Source organism: Indicator indicator, chromosome 10, assembly GCF_027791375.1.
Source record: "Indicator indicator isolate 239-I01 chromosome 10, UM_Iind_1.1, whole genome shotgun sequence".
Lineage (NCBI taxonomy): Eukaryota > Metazoa > Chordata > Aves > Piciformes > Indicatoridae > Indicator > Indicator indicator.
Window position 1 is genome coordinate 25,272,964 of NC_072019.1, and position 21,239 is coordinate 25,294,202.

The following is a 21,239-nucleotide window of genomic DNA, read 5'->3' on the forward strand; positions in this document are numbered from 1 at the left end:
AGTGCTAGCTGTGCAGGGCATACAGAAGAATTAAGGGGCCAGAAAGTGTTTTTTGTCACTATGATCACCAGATATTTCTGAGTGGATAAACACAGGTCTCAGTGCTCATCTCAGCTGCAGAAATGTAGTACCAGGGGTATCTGTCACTGACCCAGAAGCTCATGCAAATAAGAAACTGCTGTTTATTTTCCCATGATCTAAAACAGACATCATCTAAACCAGGGACAGGTTATTAAAACAGAAAATATGGATTTAATTTTTGGCAAATACTAAAAATCTGTATGAAAACTTATATGCTGACTGAAATGACAGGAAGTAATTTGCAAAGAAGCTATTCTCTTCTTATAGACTACAAGGGGCAAAGGTTACAGAGGGAGGAAAAGAGACATGTAACTGGATTGTTTCCTCAGAGTAATTGGTAGGGTAGATATTCTAGACTGAATATTGAACACTGGCATCAGTGTTTATTGGAACCTGAAGGAAGATAGAGAATTGTTACACAAAGCTGAAGTACAGCTGTGTAGGAGGACTGACCTGCTCTGCCCTTTGAAATGAAAGTCAGGACTTCCTGGAGCAAAGAGCAGGGCAACATAAATGAGTATGTAAACATCTCTACATTTTTGCTCTTTCCTAATCTACTCCTCCTTCTGTCTAACCAGTAGTTTCAGTCTTTTTTTCCATTACTTCCACTCCAAGAATACCTAGCTGTAGTGGCTTCTACTGGAGCTCATCTGGCAAGTGAGGAACTGACACTTGCTGTCGTTATGTATGGGTTTGGATGCTAATACCATTTGTGACCAGTCAGGTTGAGCTGGTCTGATGATTACCATGAAATTACAGTTTTTGTAAGCTGCCTAGTTACTGACAAAGAGTAGGTTTCACATATACTACAGACTGCTACAGATACAGCTGCTGTCCTTTGGTAGCATCAAGAACCTACAGCTGAGAACTATGATCCCATCATGCCTGAGCTTGAGCAAAAAGCCCTGGAGGAAAAAAAGCCCCAAACATTATCTTGAATATAATGGCTCTTCCAAGATTTGTTTAAGTCAACATACCATCAGATAACCAGTTGAAAAACAATTGAATGTGAATCTGAAATGATTTAAGTGTGTTTCAAAAGACAAGCTGTAACAGTGGAGCCTGACATGCAATGTAATGTGTGTGCTTTGTTTTGATATTTTGAATAGTTCTTAAGAGATGCTTCCCAGACTTCTCCACGAAGAATGGTGTCCTAACTGTGGCAAATCAGACCACTTTCAAAGATGGAAGAGGGAAAACAAGGAATGTAACTGATCTCAGGGAAGCTGCGAAGTAGGTTTTACACTTCTTAAGTGCTCAGTTGTTGGATTCTGAGATCATGCAATGATGTAGGGATTGAAAATATAATCAGAATCTGTTATAGCAAATGGCTGAGGGTACTCAGGAAAGACTTGACAATAAAGAGTCTGTGCCTGGGCATTTTGCAGAGTTCAAGTAAGGAAATCCAGTGCTGTGGTATGCAGAAAGAAGCAAGGAGCCAAAAGTTTTAGCTTGATTGTTTCAGAGTGACTATCAGTTTTTAAATAATTCTTGGTTTTTTTCTAGCTAAAAACTAACGGAGGTTTAAAATTAAATCCTCAGGCTGCAGGACTTGGGCCAGCCAGTAACAGCCTTGGCTGCTCCTTCCTGTGATGGCCTTTCCACTGACATAGACCCTCCTAGTACTTGGGGCATCTCAGCTCAGCAGAGTGCCTCTGTTTTCAGTGCATATCTAAAGGACAAGAAAAAGCAATGCACTGGGATCTGTTGTATGTCAACACCTCCCTTGTGGATGGGAAGTAAGCATCTCCAGTCCTGGGCATCAGCCAGGATGAGAGAAAACTGCTGCAATGGCCTTACTTTTCCAGCTGCTGTAAAGTACTCAGCCTGTCTGAGGGTTACTTTTTCTTGCCTCTGTATCCAAGGCTACCACATTTTAGTACTGTAACAATACTGATAACACCTGCACCTTATTAAGTTCCCTTCTTTTACCATCTACAATTACATTATCTCTTCTTTGATAATAAAATGCTCCCTTTCTTCTTAGATGAATATTCAAATGGGCAAGAACTTTGCTGGATAGGAAAACAATTCCATAAAGTCAACCTTTTGCTTTACTGAGCTCTTCCCTGCTTCTCTGCTATTAGCATTTCTGAGGTCACAATTGTTTGGCTCTGGGGACATTGCAGATATAATAATATGCAATTTTTCTTTTTTTGTGTGACATAAAAAGCAATTATATCTGGTGACAGTCCTCATAAAGCTTTTTAAATAAAACTTTATCAGGAGCTGTACACACATATTTACATAGATTATTTTTCTTCTGCATAACCAATTGATGTTGCTTGGTTACAGAACTGGAGCTGGAGCATAGTAATATATTCTTATCACTAGCAAATACATTTTAAATTCTTTCACTGAGCCTGTTCAAATGAATTTTGCTTTTCTACCTAAAGTAATTTTTTTTTTATTTGTTTGTTTGTCTTTTCTCAGTGGCATCAATAATGTCCTGGATGCAAGATCAGTTGGAATGAAAATTTTTGAAGACTATGCCATTTCTTGGTATTGGATTTTAATGTAAGATTTTAATGTTGTGTTTTTGTTTTAATTTTTCAAACTCCCTTTGGAGCTTGCAGGGAATTAAAAATAGGTCTTGTATGTTTGTTACTAATCCTACTTTTAAACTTAAGGGGCAGCTGTAATTTTCTTACAATGCTTGATGATAATCTTGTTAGGGTTCTGCACAACACATGTACATAGAGTGGCAGCTGATCTGCAGTAGCTTTTTCATATCCTACCAGGCAGAAGAGCAGGAGGTACTCTCTTCTGTTGCAGAATCCATCTCTATGGCAATTCCAAGGCTGAAAAATCTTAATTAAGAGACTTTCAAACCACTTGCAGTTGCTAAGTGTTACGTGTGTGTGTGTGTGTGTGTGTATCTATACATATACACACCACATGATTTTTAAATTCACAGATCCCAGAATGCCAGGTTGGAAGGGACCCCAAGGATCATTTGGTCCAACATTTCTAGATGATAGTGCAGTTGAAATGAAATGGCCCAGAACCCTGAGTCTTAAAACAGCCCAATTTAATGGAATCTACCACTTCTCTTGGGAGATGATTCCAATGTCTGACTTGTTCTCATGGGGAAACATTTTCCTCTGAAGTCCAATTGGAAGTCTGATATACTACCTAGTAAAAGTTCTGAGAAATTAAATGTTCTGTGAAACATCTGAGCTAGATGTTTGTTGCATGGGATTATTAATTCTCATTTTTTAGTTCACTTTGCTTTACAAGGCCTCAGTCAGTATAAAGGCCTTTTGCAGTATGTTTGTTTTTCCCTTCTGACTTGCTTTCTGGCAGTGAAGTGAAAAGAAGTATTTCCTTGCCACAGACTTGATAAAGAGAAGACACTATAGATATCTTTCCTAGGGGCCCCATTAGCAGTTTCTTTCTATGCATCACAGTGTCCTGGTCATTTCCTCTTTTGATGGGTAGAAAGATTTACTGGTTTTCCTCCTATTTATTTATTTCTTTACTTTTCCCCTAGGAAAGCTCCTGTAATGTTACTTTACTAACACAGTGTCTTTACAAGTAGGGATTTTTAATGAAGGGCATAAACCAGCAGTCTCCCCGCATTCAGGTATTCCTCCAATTTAACTTTCTGTGTAACAGACAAGACCATGTCCTGAAAAAGGCAGGGAGTTAGTTGTTCAGCTGGTATAACTAGTCCTATTCAGCCAGCTCGAAATCCTAATGTGCACAAAGATTTCTGTTTCTGGCCTGTGAGATCAGCATACATAAACTATTTGTGTCTAATAGCAGATAATAGCTGTGAGGATGTATTTCATAAAGAAGATTTTGAAATATGTTTTTACTGATTATTCTCTTATATGTGATGAAGTGGCCCTCATTGCAACAGGCATGCAAGAAGGAGAAGATTCCCACACTTGTTTTCCCTGTGTTTCTATTTCTTATCTTTCTAGTGGGCTGTTCATTGCAATGATTGTGAGTCTGCTCTTCCTTGTCTTACTGAGGTTCACAGCTGGGGTTCTCTTCTGGATTTTCATCTTTGGTGTAATTGGAATTATAGGCTATGGTATGTATAATCTTCTAGCCTCTGAGGCTTTTTTTCCCTTATTCCCTAAGTGTGAGCAAGGAAAATTAGTAATTATATCAATTAAGTGGTACAGTTGGGAGAATTAGTGCATAAGTTTAGCCACAGCTAAGTGGGAAAGGTGTAAATGGCAGTGAAATTCAGTAAGAATCCGACTGTGCTGATACTTAGCACCAGATGTAGGCACCTGAATGATCTCCCCACGGCATGCTTAGTCTGTATTCACCTGGACTGGTATTTCTGTTCTATGTATAGGATGTTGTAATTGACTGGTCTCACAGTAGTGCATTTTGGGATTTTCCTTACCTGACATGATGAGAATAGAGCACTTGGCTTGTGAAAGATTTTCGTATTTTATCTTTTTTTAAACAACAACTTGGTTTTGCACTCTTCTGAAACACTCATTTTATATTGATTATTTTTAAAAGGTATCTGGCATTGTTACTGGGAATATGATCATCTGAAAGGGAAACCTGGATCTGACCTCACTGTTTATGACATTGGATTCCAGACAGACTTCAGAGTGTACCTGCAACTGAGGCAAACATGGTTAGCATTTAGTAAGTGCCCTTTAAACTTGGTATCTGATTCAGGAAGATCAATAACTGTCTCAATACAGTTTCTGCCTTGCTAAATCTCCTCCTTTACATATGTCATTCAGAGTAGTAAGCAGAATTCTCTTTATTTGTGTTTTGCAAAAATCTACTTTTTTTTTTTGCAAGGAGACCAGTGTATTTGGAAGGGGAGAGAATGCAATCACACTAGTGATGGGAATGAAAAATGCTTCTGTTTTTAGCATTCCTCTTTCTGCATGTTCAGTCTTCATAATGCAGAAGTAGAAGACAGTAACTAAGTTTGTCCTGATGAAGTTGCCTAAGGAGGAACATTTCTTTCTCCCAATCTGTTTATTCTTCCTGTGAGCACCCTAGAAATTAGATGAAGAACTATACACATCTTTGTAGAACCTTTTACATTCAGATCACAAATTTCTTGAAGGCTGATCTCCAAGTGTGGAATGAACCACTGAAAATTGCATCACCTTTTGGTTTCAAAAAGACTTCATTGTCTTCTCTGTAAGGGCAGTGCATTTAAAATAAAATCCTGCTGGAACTAGGCAGCCTGCAGCATACACATCCCACCCCAGGGAAGGAGGGGGCAAATACCTCTCCAATATTATTTGCACTGCTGTTGCTGCTTTATTAGAAGGCACACAGACATGAACTGATCATGAATGGGTCATAACCTAAAGCACTGTCTTTCACTATTGGTAGCTAAATTAACAGAGCAGCAGTTTACTGCTTAAATTTCCTTTTTCTGTTTTGTGTCTTTGTTTAACTCTACGTTGAATCCTTGAGTTCATGAGGTATCTTTTACATATTGTTGAGGCAGAGATTTTTAGTATGCTGTCCCTAGAGAATATTAGGACTTAATTCTGGTTTTCCTTGTAACTCTCCAAGCTCTTCCCTTTCCTGGTTTTCAACAGCCTATGTATAATTTATCTAGAGAACAGTGTCACTTTCAGATGAGTAAGCTGAGGTACTCAGGATTAAATTACTTCTCTGAAGTCACCCAGCAAAGCAGTTAAATATCCTGGGATCAAACACAGGTCCTCCTGGTCCTGATCTAGAACTTGCCACATACTGACATTGCTTTCTGTGTTCACACTGTTTGGAATAAGCTACATTAATGGAGCTGAACTGGAATGAAACCAGATTTAAAGGAACCTGATTCATGCCAAACTATATCCAAAACAGGTGCTGAAATGCATGTAACAAAAATTTTGTTCTGAGCAAAGTCTGTGGCTCTCAGCACCACAGCACTCCCTTGCCATCTGCAGCTCTCTTGGCTGGGGTACTGCTGATGCTTGGGATCACAACTTAACAGCAGCTGTGAATACCTGGGTCTGGATTCTGAGACTGTGTCTAAGCTGTGGCACCTGATGGCAATTTCCATGTCCCTTTGCAAACCTCCAGACAAGCCAAGGCTTAGGGATACTATCCCTTCTGTCTTTCTCACCCTCCATAAAACTTGGTTTCAGCTGGAGGAGACAGGTCCTGCTGTGTGCAACCATCAACAACTGCTGGGCTGGTTTAAATGTTGTCTAACCATGTGAAGCAGCCAGAATTGATGGCTATGTCTCATAGTCAGAAGAATTGTCCTTCAGGCGTTAAAGACTCTCTTCTCTAAATGAAGTCCAGAGATATTTTTTTTTTTTACTTTCTACTGCAGAAGTAGGTTTTAAACTGACATAAATAGAAAACAGACAGAAGCAGACTCTTTAAACCAAATCTGGCTTATGATTCAAGCACTGCTCTTAACTCAGAGAGGAAATGTTCTGGGACATGGTGCTCTCTGACCTCAGAGCAAGTTGGTATGATTCCAACAGCACAACTGGAAAGTGAAAATAACTTATCCAAAACTCTCCTATCTTAACCTCTTCTGATTTTTTTCCTCAGTCAGGTGGGTAACTCATGTCAGGTTAATACTCAGACAAACCTATTGATTTAAGTACCTGTAAATAGTAGAATAATATGTATCACAAAAATGCACTCTTCATGAGAAAGTTAACTCTTCATTTCTTTATTTATTGTATGTAAATATCACAAATTAGCAGCATTAAAGTATAAACATGCAGCATTCTTGTTTATGATAAAGTTAACTCTTCATCTCTTTATTTATTGTATCTAAATACCACAAATTAGCAGCATTAGAATGTAAACATGCAAAATTCTTGTTTATGAGAAGCAGAATTTAAGTATGAATTGTATTTAAAGGCCAAATACGACTTAACTTTACATTTAAATAAATTGTTATCGTTGTCTGAGAATGTTACATTCCATTTTTCTTCTAAAATTACAAATGCTAATGGCAGGGTCCTACACATTCTGACTAACTCTGTAACTCCCTGCATGTAGAATTTCCCTACATTGGAACTTACAAAACTGTGAAGTGGTGTTGAAGATTGACAGGTGCAGTGGGAGAAAGCGAGAACTGCTCTAGCAGAGACTTTGGTGGAGTTCATGAATAATAGTGTAAAATACAAAATAAAAAAAAAAGACATTTTACAGAGGCAGCATATTGGTTCAATTCTTGATAAAGCTAATTTTTGCTTGTTTGTTTACAGTGATAACACTTTGTGTGGTTGAGGTCATAATCATACTGATGCTGATCTTCCTAAGGAATCGGATCCGAATTGCAATTGCACTGTTGAAGGAAGGTAGTAGGTAAGTTTGTCTAACTTTAGTACATTTTGAATGCTATTAGATGATCTCTAGACTACATTCTTGAGCTTCATCTTGCACTACCAGGCACAAAAAAGTTGGGGGTTAAAGTACAGCACTGGATTTGTTGAACTGAACTGGTGGTATAAGGAATGCCCGTTCTCTGTTAATGAGGTTGTGTTTATGAGAGCTTTCTCTTTCGCAGTAGGACATTTCTTATCTCTCAGCTCCGTGCCTTAAGAGCATGTCCACTGTTAGTGGGACTGTGTGTCCTCAGAGCAAGAAGGTGTATCAGCAGAAATGCCAAGCATGGTACATGTTAATAAGAGCCTGGGGCTTGTAGCTGCCAACTTTGCTCTGTCAGTGGATTGTCTCCAGAGTGACATACCAGTGCTGGAGGATTTGTGGTGTTTTGACTGTGGCTTTTATTTAGGAAAGACTGGGTTCTTCTGGCTGCAGTCAAACTTTTGCATGGACTTGCATAAATCTGTAGAGAGCAAGGACACTTCTATGACCAGACATTGTTACGTGGTACAGTCCAAGGAACTGAGTAAAGCAGAGCAGAAGATGAGATTTGAAGGTCTAGGAGACCTCTTCCTTCCCCTGAAATCTGCACAGACTTTGTTCATACTTGTTGCTGTTTTACAGTGCCAACACTTAGTTCTTTTTTCTTATATTTTCTTTTTTTTTTTCTTTTTTACTGTAGTTGGAATATAGCAAAAGAAAAATGGACTTAAAACATCAGGCCCTTGAAGTTCATTGCAAATAGGCTAAGGTCTAATAGGCCCTGGAAGAAGAGCTCTCTTGTTAAAGCAAGCAGAATTAGCTCTGAGTTTATCTGTGTGCACTCCCTTGTAGTTTTCTGCCATCTCTATTGACATGGTAGTTCTCAGGAATCAGGAGTTGGGATTTTTGTAATGGGATAAAGAAATACTGCAAGTTCTGCATTCAGCCAGGTACCTGTGCAGTTAGAGCATCGCAATTAATTCTGGCAGCACTAAATTATACTCTTTGATTCCTGTTCATTAAAATCCAGGAGCACTTTTAACACTCTGCAGTGCTTTGGTCTACAACCCTGACAGTCAGAAAGTTCACAAGCTTCTTGCTGAGACACAAAAACATTTCTGTAGTTTTTCAGCTGTGTGGAAAGGTCGCTTGAGGGTGCTGTTGTCACTCATCCACGATGCATGAGGTGAAACCCTGTGTGCAATTACTGCAAAACCTAAAAGATCATGCCCAGTGTTCAGGAAGATGAAAAATAAACTGCTCATGACTGGAAATGAAATTACATTTTTGAGTATCTTCCAACTACTCTTTCAAAAAAAAGCAGCTCTGTGGAAAAGGACCTGGAAATGCTGGTGGACAACAGGATGACCATGAGCCTGCAATGTGGCCTTGTGGCCAAGAAGGCCAATGGCATGGTGGGGTGTATCAAGAAGAGTGTGGCCAGTAGGTCAAGGGAGGTTCTCCTCTGCCCTAGTGAGGCCACATCTGGAGTATCGTGTCCAGTTCTGGGTTCCCTGGTTCGAGAAGGACAGGAACTTGAGGGTACAGCAAAGAGCTACAAAGATGCTGAGGGGACTGAAACATCTTTCTTATGAGGAAAGACAGAGAGATTTGGGGGCTTTTTAGTCTGGAAAAGAGAAGACTGATGGAGGATCTCATAAATTCTTACAAATACTTCAAGGGTGGGTGTCAGGAGGACAGGACCAGTCTTTTTTCAGTGGTGCCCAGTGAGAGGACAAGGGGTAATGAACACAAACTTGAACATAAGAAGTTCCATCTAAACATGAGGAGGAACTTCTTTAATTTAAGGTTGACAGAGCCTTAGAGCAGGCTGCCCAGAGAGGTGGTGGAGTCTCCATCTCTGGAGACATTCAAAACCTGCCTGGATGTGTTCCTGTGTGACCTTCTCTAGGTGAACCTGTCTTGGCAGGGGAGTTAGATTTGATGATCTCCAGAGGTCCTTTCCAACCCCTGCCATTCTGTGATTCTGTGAAAAATACTACAATCATAATGGGCTTGAAATCTGTAGTTAGAAACAATTAGCAGTTGTTGGTTTGTTGGAGAAACTGTCCATGGCCTTAGTGGTGACTAAGAGGCCTACCATTAACCACTAATGTAGTGATTATACTCAGGCAGAAATTGAGGTACTGCTCTTAACCTCCTGATTGCACATGGCAGTTCCCTTGCATCCCCCCCCCCAGCATTCACTGGTTGGGTAGCAGGAACTGAGTAAATTTTTGTCCCCTTTTCTGTTCTGGAAGCTGCCTTCTATAAAACAAATAGCATTAGAAGTACCATGACTCAAGGAGAAATACTACAGGAAATAATAAGAGGTGAAAAGGCTTGTGATAAGCTTTACAGGGTCACTGGAAAGAGAATTTAGAGTAATGGGAAGAGGCAGCTGACAGGAGTGTGAAGACAATCAACCTTCAGGCTTCAGTGAACAAAACACATGCTCTTTGAAATCACATCCAGAGGGATACCCAGGTGCAGGTGTCCACCTCTGAGACAGCTGCAGCCAGTTTAATCCAGAGGGTCTGCATCAGCTCACACATGCAGAGGAGCCATCCCTCAAAAGCAGGAACTGGCATGCTCAAGTTACTGCTCACTAGTTGCACTCTAGCCACAAGAAGTGTCAATAGAATGTCAGCCTCTCAGGCATCAGCCTTGATGTTAAAAGGAGCTCTCCAAGCTGTCAGCAGTGAAAAGCCATTCTTCTGCCTGCCAACAGCCAGAAGCAAACACCACTCATTTATGGCACATGCAAGGGAAGTCACATAGTCCAGGAAATATAAGCTTGTCCTGGCATTACAAAGACATATTGAATGTCCCTGCCCCACAATAGTTAGTACTTAAGGCAGGAAAGTGACTGGAAAGAGAGTCCTCAAATACAAAGCAGCAACAAATGCATTTCTGGTGCTTAAGAGCTGAAGGAAGAGCATAGAAGCTGAGCAGAGAGGGACAAGGAAATAAAGGGTGATGTCTGCAGCAGTCAACAAGGAGGTGTGATTGAAATGGGTTTGTGACCTGGAAAGAGCTGGATCTGTGAAGCAGTAATGGAGAGGGAGAAAGTAGATGACATTTCTACTATAGAAAGTAGAAGACATTGAAAAGGAGAAAGCAAATTGATAAAGTTGACTGTAGTGCTGCTAATGAAAGTGGAGTGGTAGAAATGGGAGAGTGAAGATGTGAAGACATTTGAAGAAAGAACCAGCAGTATTCCGAGGTCCTAGCACTATCAATAGATAGCTCAGAGTAAAGAGGGTGGTGGTAGGAGAGGACTAATAAAAAGCTTGTCTCTTACACTGTAGCTTACTGATGCATTTCATTTCTTTCCTAGGGCTATTGGCTATATAATGTCTACATTGTTCTACCCCATCGTCACCTTCATCCTCATTGCAATTTGTATTTCCTACTGGGCTGTGACAGCTGTGTATCCTTCTGTCTGTGTACCTTCCTAGAGCAACAATCTTCTGGTCTACAAGACAAGATCACTCTTTTCTATTTCACCTCAACCAAACCAGCTTTAAAAGGGCTGTTTGGTCACTTAGCATTTTGCTGCACTGATGCACTCTTCCTCACTGCACATTTGCATGTGGTGTACAAAGCAGACATTGAATTTTAATTTCATTAAAAAGAATGGGACTAAAATTCAAGAAGGGGGGTCATGCAAGGCCTTGTGTGATAAGTTTGACTTTTAAGGGGTGAAAAAGGGCCCCTGACAAAGGCTGAATTTGACGTTTAATGTGCTGCTTGCTCTTACGGGCCTGATGTTAGTAGTATCTTAGCCAGAGTGGGGTGGGCTCCAGCTGTGTTTGGCTGAGAAAGGTGTAGGAAAGGAGTGTGAGCACATACAGAGTACTGATCCTCTCCAAATTACAAGAGTAACCACTGTCTGGTTCTGGAACAGCAAGGAATTGACAAGGTATCAAAAAGGGGAAGATTGCCTTTCGAACACAAACTGTTATTTCACATGTAAAGAGGGTCAATTGCTGTTCAGGACAGTGTTAATTTGTTCTTAGCCTCTGCATCTACTTCCATCAGAATATGAACTGTCAAAGAAGTTCTGTGTAATCTGCCTTGTCAGAGGTAGATGTACAGGAGACACTGAGTCACCTTGCAAAGTTGTTTCCCTTGCCTTGGTCGGGGGTTACTAAGCTCTGGGATGGAGTTTGCCTTAGTTCTCTAAGTAATGAGAATATTCCTTTTTTTGTCCATCAACCCTCCATATACATCTCTGCATAGCAAGAGCAGTTCCTTCCACTATCTGCACAAGTTCTTTAGAGCTAGTGGTTACCCAGTGTGAAGTTCTAAATTGCTCCAAGCCTACAGTTCTGTGATTCCTCCTTAAAATACTTTGTTCAGTTTTCTGGCTACATCAGGAGAACCTGTGTATAAAGTAATGGCTAACCAAACACTGTGCAAGTATGCAAACCTGACTTGTGACCCAGAGGTAAGTGTACCAAATATTCACCTATAATGAGAGCTATGCTAATTGCATTTCTTAGTAACTGTTAACTGCAATGCTGGTAGAAAGTGTGCATCTTTTATATAATGATTCCTCATATTAAATCTGAAGAAGTGCTTAGTATTCAGATAATGCTTCTTTGTTCAAAGAAATTTACATACATAACATAAACTGTTTGGGTTTTTTCCTTCTGCTAAATTGTCCTCTGAGGCAAGCAGATAGTAACCATTCTAATTTACAGGGTGAGAAAAGGAGACACAGAAATACATGTCTGTTTGGAAAGATGTTCTCAAATTTATAAGAAATCTGTTTTGTGGTCCTGAAAATTTTGAAGTCTGTGCCTTCAAGCTATATTTTGAAGCAGAGGCTTAGCTTCTTTTGGCACAGTGATGACCTTTGTGAAGCTCCAAAAAAATAATATTTTTCTTATTTATTTATTTAGTCTTCAGTCAAATGTTTTGACTTGACTGTGGGTTTTGTTGTAGTTTTTTTTTTGGGGGGGGGTGATTGTTTGATTGTTTGTTTTTTAATTAACTAGGAATATGTATCAAATGCTATATTAGGGTTATTCTCAAGTCTTTAAACATCAATGTATTGCTGTGATTATGTACATCCCAAACAATTCCCCACTCTGCTGGATATCTGAACACTAAAATAGACAGGGATTAGAAATTGACTGAGTTTATTTCATGTCCAAACTGAGCAAATACATGAAATGAGCAATAGAAACACAGAAGAGTAATTCAATGTAAAGACTACTCCTGTTTTGGTACTCTGAGTTAGGCAAGGGAAGTTGTGACCACATCTACAACATATATAAAATAGCATAGGTTTCAGTTCAGCTGTGGTAATTTACCAGTTTTTTTTTTTTCAATTGTGAGTGGTTTTTTTTAATGAAGCTGAAGCATTTATATATCTTAAAAGCAGATTTCTGAAACTCAGATTCCATTTATGCAGGTTTCAGGTATATGGTGAACAGCTCTGTTTGCTAATCCCATAAATTAAGCACTTGTGTAAAACGTTCATATGAATCCTTAAATGTGTAAACAGGTTCCATAGTATTGGAGTGTAGTGTTGAGTGAAGTAATGAACCATCCAGCAGCATGCTGTTGTTTGTATCAAGCTGCTAAGCTTCAGAGACTAGATACAGAACTCATTGCTTATCATTGTGGTGTTTATTTCTCTTTCTGTGCAGACTTTTAACACAACAAATGTGACTAAATTGTGTCCAGGTGCTCAGTGTACTTTTGCTTTTTATGGAGGAGAAAGCCTGTACCACAAGTACATCTTCATCTTCCAGTTAGCCAATGCCTTTGTCTTTCTGTGGCTGGTGAACTTTGCAATTGCACTGGGTCAGTGTACCCTTGCTGGTGCCTTTGCCTCTTACTACTGGGCCTCTCGAAAGCCAGCTGATATCCCACTGTGGCCACTCTTCTCCTCCTTTGGACGAGCAATACGGTAAGGCTGGAGCTGGGTGTCAGCCTTGGCATCTGTCCAGCAAGTGCTCCTTTTCTATCTGGGGAAGCCAGACTTAGATGATCAAATGAAAGTTATTAATCAGAGTTGTGGTTCTATCTCAGCAGGCAGCCAAGCCTCACCCAACTGCTCTCTCACCCCTGTGATGGGGTGGGGGGGAGAGAATCAGGAGGGTGAAAGTGCAAAAACATGTGGGCTGAGATTACAAAGACAGTTTAACAGGGAAAGCAAAGCAGGACAAGGAATTCCCTCTTCCCATCAGTAGGCAGGTGTTCAGTCATGCTCAGGGCATCAGGGCTCCATCATGTGATGTGGTGACTTGGGAAGAGAACACCATAACCCCAAGGGTCCTGCTCTTCCTCCTCCTTCCCCCAGCTGTTATTGCTGAGCATGACATCCTATGGTTGGGGATATCCCTTTGGTCAGTTGGGGTCAGCTGTCCAAGCTGTGTCCCCCCATAGTTTCTTGTGTACCTTCAGCCTGCTTGCTGGAAGAGCAGACCAGCCCTTGATGCTGCTCAGCAGTAGCTAAAGCATCCCTGTGTTAACACTGTTGTAATTACAAATCCATAACACAGCATTGTACAAGCTATTATGAAGAAAACTATTCCATCCCAAACCAGTACAACCAGGAACGTTCAGTTATTAGCGGGAGGGAGGCTGAATCCTGTAGCCTGATAGCAGCAAGGCTGCTGCCACTCTATGCCACAAGGTTCCAAGCAATGGCAAGGCTGAGCAGGTCCTCCTTGTAAGCACAGACACCTCAATAGCTGTATACAGCACATACATAGGCAGCTGGCCACAAGCTGATACACATGGCTCTCGCACCAGCACCAATGGCTTCATCCTGTTCCTCTCTCTGGCGGATCAGGATGAAGGTCTATTGGTATTTGTGATTCCCACTAATGGATTTTCCTCCAGTTACCATTTTCTTTATACACACACACACACATATACATGTTTAGTTGTAACACACACACATGTGCACAGCATAACAATCCTCTGTTTTGTTTTAGATACCATACAGGTTCGCTGGCATTTGGAGCCTTAATTCTTGCAATTGTCCAGCTTATTAGAGTAATACTGGAGTACTTGGATCACAAACTGAAAGGTGAGATTTCTGAATCTGTTCCAGGTTGTTAAGACCTCCACAATGTTTTTTCAGCAATGAAAAGAGATTAATTCCACACTGGTTTTAGCCATTTTAGTTCCATTTGAAGCCAGTGCATTTGTGGTGGTTTACTCAAATTACATTTTTACCCTTGGGATCTATGAGTTCATAAAGGATGTGGATCTGATCTAGCTGAAAACAGTGAGCTAAACTTGGTTGAGAAAGTGAGTCCACACTGAGAAGAAAAGAAATAATGTTCCTGCTTTTGTCAGAATCTAAAATTTTCTTCTGAATAGCATTTTGTGTTCTGAAGACTGTTCATGAGCTCTGCCCATGATGTACTCTCTCTCTTTTTTTTTTTCTTCTTTTTTTTTTTTTTCCAGGTACACAGAACTCCTTCACTAGATTTCTACTCTGCTGCCTCAAATGCTGTTTCTGGTGTTTGGAAAAATTCTTAAAATTTATAAACAGAAATGCCTACATCATGGTATGTGCTGTCTCTGCATGTGGTCTCCCTTATCTGTGACACTAAAATACCCTAGTCACTAACTAGTTGGTCAACAGCCAGCATGACTAGAATCTGCTGAAAAAAAGGATGGGATTTATAGGAGTTTTCTGAGAATGCATGTGGTCCTACCATGAAAAAGCAGTATTTTTTTTTCCTTTCATCTAAACTCATTTTCATGCCTGTCCTTGCCCATCCCCTTCACCTTCCAAATTGGGAAGGGATGACATAACTGGTTAACTTCCCCTCTCATCAGCAATTGAAATCCTGCTTTCAGCAGGAATATTGCCTTGTTTCACCTTGCATGTCGATGGCATTTCTGTTTCAGTAAGGAGGATAGAAGGTATGTGGTACCTGTGTTTCTTTGTGGAAGTTAAAAATCACAAATTCTACTATCTGCAGTTAGTAATATTTCTCTAAAATAACCCTTCTGAGTTCCCAAAGAGAAATTCTAGGTTTTCACCCAAGTAAACACAGATTTCAACCTAGGATGTTCTCACTTGAAGCAGTTTCGGATATTGGTACAGTCACAGACTTGTCCCAGAGGAGCTGGCTGTATTAGGTTCATTATAAGCCATGTTCATGCAGATGATGTTTCAAATTAATGCCCTCTTGAAGGGGAAGTCTTCTTTTTTACTATCTTGGTTACAGTTGGCAAACTGACTGCACTAAGACCAGTTGTAGCATATGTTACCCTTGTAGACAGTATTCCAGGAAGAAGTAATTTTGTTCCTGAATAACTTCAGCAGCTTTACTTTATGCTAGGTAACTCCACTGACTTTGATACTGGTACTGCTGGTTTCTTGTTAAGTGAGAGCAGCATCAAGTCCAAGGAAATGCCTATGGGGGGTCAGTTCACTTCTGCTCTACACTGTTCCTTTCCATTGACTAGAAATCTAGTGTAGGTAACTAGCAAGATGAGAATCCCTCAGCAAGTACCTTATTTGTTCTACTTGGCAAGCTAAGTACTGAGTCCACTACTTTCAAGATCCCAAGGGGGTGGCATGCTCCTCAGCTGACAGTTTGAAGGGGAAAGATGGACAGCATTCTATCACCACCAAGGGGGAAGCATTGAGAAGTAGCAGGTGACTGGGAACATGCTTTAGATTTATCTGTGTTTCAAGGCCATGTATTAGAAAGAGCTGTACAGTAGGATGCTAGCATGCAGGGAGGTACCCTAATTATTTAAAATACTTAACAGCTACTCTTATTTTGCAGATTGCCATATATGGTAAAAACTTCTGCACCTCTGCAAAGGAAGCGTTCTTTTTGCTCATGCGGAATGTGGTGAGGTAAGGGCCATCTCCCAGTCCTTGGAAATGTCAGGATTTCCTTTCACTGCACTCTCAAGACACAATTCTTCTCCCATGTCTCTTCCAAATACTATCATTAAGCTGCTTCTCTCCTCAGAAGTGGCCCTCAGCAGGCTGTCCAGCACACTGACCTATGCAGAGCTGACACAATCTGCAGTTCTGTTGTGATTGTTCTTTTAAATTCATAAGCACCCAGTAGATTGTAATAGGGCCTCCAAGGAACCAACTGAGTTCCTGAGAGGAGATCTATGGACATAAAGGAATGGGGTGTTCACCATCTACCATGTGTCTGTTTCTTGAGCTTTGGTCCACTCACTGTCTGTGGAAAGGAAAGCAGAAGGCCCTGGTCTTCAGATTCATCTAGAAAGCTTATTGAGTGGTAGATAGTGGCACTAAAGAGGAGAGAGTACTTTTCTTCCAAAGCCAGTGTCTTTAATATAACCAGATCTCCCCTGGTGCTGGGAACTCCCCTGGCCCTTTTCCCCACTACTAAGACTTCTGCCAAACTTCCTGTTCTCATCAGTACTTTTCTTCATTGCTCCTGGCTCTTCCTGTACTACTGTGAGATCAAAAAATAATGGGAGAATAATTGAGCAGACCTTGTTGATACAATAGCAGGCATCTAATTACTAACAGGAGACACAGCAAAACCGGTTTGGTGCTTTAAATTATTGAGTGAAGGACTGAGAGGAAGAGAGGAATGGAGGGGGAGGCTGAAAGAATAAAATGAAAACGATGCTTAAGAAAGAAGAGGAAAATATTTGAGGTGGGAGAATGGAGTGTATCCACTGTTACCCTGTGCTCCTGCCAGTGCAGTGGTGTCCAGTCCTGCGGGGCTTGTGCAGCAGGAAAGAGAAGCTGTCTTAGTTTCCTTGCAGAACATCACTCCCCTTTTTTAGAAGGAGCAATAGCTAAAATCAGGCACGTAATTTTATTGTTTCGAATGGAGGGATTTTTAATCTTATGTATTTTGCTAATTGCAAATTCTGACAGGTTAATGATGATTTGTTCTCTATAATATTTCTTAACATTTATCTGTCAGGGTAGTCAGTGCTGTCTGTTATCATCTCCATAGCCTTCAGAGCTGTCAAGAGGCTGATGATGCAAAGCTGGTTTTCCAAGCTATTGTTTACTTGCAGTTTCTGATCAGACAGGCTGGCAGGATTTCCAGCAGAAACTCCCTGCTGCTGCTTTCAATGAGGGCTGCAGATTTCATTCATTCACCTGTGATTGTCTCCCTGCTTTGAGGTCCCCGCTTTCAGTGTTGTACCACGATGTCTTACAAGAGCAGATTTGGCTCGTTATGGGCGTGTGAAACATGGCCAGATAGAGTGAAGTGAGAACAGGACCTTCTGGCAATCTACACAAACATTGTTTTCTGTTTTGGTATGCCTCTTCTGGGCTGGCCTATCTGTGACCCCAGAAGAAAGGCTGAAATACAAATATTTTTATGTTTTGGTTTGTGTGGGGGGTTTGTGTTTGGTTTTTGTTTGTTTGTTTTAACCAGCAATGGCAATAAAGTCTCCAAGTGCTGTAGCAACATTGCTGTGTGAAGGCCTAACCCAACAAGAGACTAGGTGCTTTTCTGCTTGGTGAGGTTGGGCTGTAACAAAGCCCATCTCAGGGTTCTGTTTCTGCCTTGCTATATTGTAAGCCTAAGACAGCTTCTTGGTCATGTTTTGTCAATTATCCATAGATTTAAGGAGAAGGAATGCAAATGTCTGGTGTGTGATGATTATGTTTCCTTTGTCCTTTGCTGAACAGAGTGGCAGTTCTGGACAAAGTTACAGACTTTCTTTTATTCCTTGGGAAGATCCTGGTTGCTGGTGGTGTAGGTAAGCTTTCATCTATTTTCATTATCATTCAGTATGTTCTGTTTTCTGGTACCCATAGGTATGCCTGCCACACTCTTATGTGCTTAGTTGATAGCTGGAGGGTCTTGCTGGTCTGATTGTTTGGGATTGCTGTTCCTGTGTTTCTAGGATATGCAAGATTGAAACCCCACTGTGTGTTGTTGACAGCATCTTTTCCATAATTGTTTTTACTGCTCTTGTGTGTGTTGCTGGTGCAAGAACTCCTGCAGCCAAAGTATCATAGCTGGATCAAAACAAATCCACAGCCAACAAGTCAGCTGCAATCAGTTCTCCTTTCATAAGAACTGAACAGAATTCCAGCTGGGAGTAGACAGCATGAGGAGGTGGTACAGGTCTGCAAGAGAGGGGCCTGAGGCTCCACTGTATCCAAGCCCCTTATAGCTATAATAAAAGAAATAAAATATTTCCTAAATCCTCATAGGATTTTCTTAATTATTAGTAAATACCAAAATGTACTATTCATGATTTTCTGTGACAGAAAAGTGATTTTTAAAACTATTTTTAAATGAAGCATTTTCAGAAATTCAAGTTGTCAGTATTCCTTCATGGTTTTTATAAATTGTTACAGCAGTTTCAAAACATTAGTCTACAAATATCTGTATTTTGTATTCTGCAGTCTTTAAAAAAGTTTACTAATGAATGGTATTTTTATCAAATGTTTAAAATTAGTGCCAAGAACAGAACTAAAATGTTTTGTAATTACATTAGAATGACTTTCAAACTAGGGTAGCAAATTTGTTTTGAAACATACTCTCTGAAATGTAAGCCATGAAATACTGGAATTAATTCATGTCTTTGTCCTCTTTGAGAATAAATCATTGGGTGGTTTCTGTTATAGATGTTCTAAAGTCATTGCTGTGCTTATCACTAGCATTGCCCTTTCTCCTTTTAAGGTGAAATAGTGAAGTATTTCTTCAAGCAATGAAAGAGAGAGAAGCAGAATTTTTCTCACTTTTTTATTTTGGAAAAGATCCACCCAGCAGTCTTTGTTATCCCATGGCATTGTCTTGTTTATCATTATTTGTCAATTTTGCTGTTAAATCCAGTAGAATGATGAAACAAAATTTATAGAAGTCTTTCTGGGCCCATTCTTTTTGACAATTGATTCATTTAAAGATCCAGAATGTGGATCCAGCAGATAATTAGTGGTGAGGAATTTGTTGTTTGCAAACTCTTGGTTAAACCAAACTTGGATCTATTGTCTGTTTGGTTTGTCTCATCCATTCTTTAGATGCTAGGAAGTCAGAGTTACCATAGGAATCACTCACCTGCTGTGCTTCTTGCAGGTGTCCTGGCATTCTTTTTCTTCACACAGAGGATACCAATCTTTGCACAGGAAGCACCAGCATTAAATTACTACTGGGTACCATTGTTGGTAAGGCAACCATCTGATCCTCTGAACACTGAGGGCAGCTTGAGGTGCTCAGGGCATGGTCTCTTGCTGTCATCCTCTCAGTGGCAAACTATCCACTGAAGTGAGGACTGATCTGCTACCCCCTAGTCCTCTGGATCCTTCAGGCAGAAGTGCCTTCAGATAAATTAGGGTTCATGTCTGCTTCACTCAGGTTTCCCGGACAGTGAAGGCAGATGGCGAGGCACCAGTGACAGTGTTTTTTTAAAGGAAGGGGCCTGTGATGCATCTCTTTCCCTTTTTGTATCCCCTCTCGACTCCAGAACATCTCCAGAATGAGTGGTTCTTTAGAATAACCTCTAAAGAGTTCAGAATATTGTTGACACATATTCTGTTTGGGGGTTGAAGTAGATAGGGTGTTAGGACACAGGGTCCTGAACCTGTGATCCCTTTCCACGACTGGAGTAACCTTTGGTAGAACTCCAGAGCAGCCTTGAAGTCCTCCCAGATTTTGCTTAGCAAAGGAGGCTGCTGCATTGGTGCCAAACTGAATTTGGGGTCTTGCTGTGTTTGGGTTTTTTGCAGACAGTCATTATTGGCTCCTATCTGGTTGCACACGGGTTCTTCAGCGTCTATGCAATGTGTGTTGACACACTCTTCCTCTGCTTCTGTAAGTACTGCCTGTTCTCTCACCAATCCCTGCAAGCCACAGCAGGAGGAGCAGAAAGCCACCTTCTGCCTTCCTTAAGGAGTTCTGACGTGCCAGCAGGCTGTGTGAAAAGCAAGCTGCTTCTGCTTTTCATACTGGCTTTTTGATGCATGCTTTAGTGCAGAAGTGTTTCAGTGTTCAGATTGAATTCATTTAAGTAATGGAAGTTAGGTGTATGGCTCAAGGGGGGGTATCTGGCTTTTGTTTTCAGATGCTCCTTCGCTTTTGTTAACACTTAGCTTCTGGGTGCTTTGTAAAGAGCCCTGTATAGTAATGATTCACTCAAAACTTCTTAATAACAAAGTTAGCCTTTGGTATTTAGAGAGTGCTTTGTTTTAAGCCTGATAGCCCTTGACAAAGTATTTTTCTGAATTACCTTGAAGTTTGTGGAAAATAAGCCCCTTGGACCCCTGAATGGCAAGCAGTCATGGGCACTCTCCAATGACTGCTGTTCAGTGTGTGCAGTCAGAGAACACTAAAATCAAAAAAGAAATCTGTTGGTCTCAGATTAGGAAATGATTATAAGAAGAGGATGTACTTGTTACAAAAATATGTTCTATTTGCTAGGTTTAGAAAAAAATAGATTTTATAATGCCCTTCGTCAACTTTAGCAACATAGCTAAATCACCTTAAGACTTCGTTTTTAATGTTGGGTCTTTTGCTCTCTCCTTTCTTCAAATTTCTGTCTCTCTGTGTGTGGGGGGCTGCTTTTGCTGTGTAAATTCAGGTGAAGACCTGGAAAGAAATGATGGATCTACAGCAAAGCCCTACTTCATGTCAGCTAGCCTTCACCGAATTCTAGGGAAGAAGGAGTTAAGCCCTAAGAAGGCAGTGGGATAACATACAGTAGACCTCACCATCAAAACAGTGTCACTTTTAAGCAAAACATGTATAAAGTAGGAAAAAGTAAAAACTGTAAATGATGCTTCTGATTAATGGGTGATTCTTTTTTCCTTTTGCTTATATCTAAACAAACAAACAAAAAAGAGCAACATTGGTAACGTTTAACTAGTTGAAATGCTTAAGCTAACAGCTGTGAAAACAAGGCCACGTTTTAGTTTGAGT

General features: G+C 40.5%; 1 protein-coding gene across 1 annotated transcript in view; it reads left to right on the forward strand.

The window, feature by feature from the left end:
• SLC44A5 (solute carrier family 44 member 5) overlaps positions 1-21,014 on the forward strand; it is a 40,260-nt gene extending 19,246 nt beyond the window's left edge. Inside the window, exons 8-22 of the mRNA XM_054384139.1 lie at positions 1,191-1,314; positions 2,515-2,598; positions 4,011-4,123; positions 4,570-4,701; positions 7,266-7,365; positions 10,709-10,801; positions 11,734-11,821; positions 13,032-13,294; positions 14,328-14,422; positions 14,806-14,909; positions 16,146-16,219; positions 18,005-18,075; positions 19,401-19,489; positions 20,051-20,135; positions 20,902-21,014. Coding sequence (XP_054240114.1) covers positions 1,191-1,314; positions 2,515-2,598; positions 4,011-4,123; positions 4,570-4,701; positions 7,266-7,365; positions 10,709-10,801; positions 11,734-11,821; positions 13,032-13,294; positions 14,328-14,422; positions 14,806-14,909; positions 16,146-16,219; positions 18,005-18,075; positions 19,401-19,489; positions 20,051-20,135; positions 20,902-21,014 — 1,628 coding nt within the window. The remainder of the gene's footprint in view (positions 1-1,190; positions 1,315-2,514; positions 2,599-4,010; positions 4,124-4,569; positions 4,702-7,265; positions 7,366-10,708; positions 10,802-11,733; positions 11,822-13,031; positions 13,295-14,327; positions 14,423-14,805; positions 14,910-16,145; positions 16,220-18,004; positions 18,076-19,400; positions 19,490-20,050; positions 20,136-20,901) is intronic.
• The last annotated feature ends 225 nt before the right edge of the window (positions 21,015-21,239 follow it).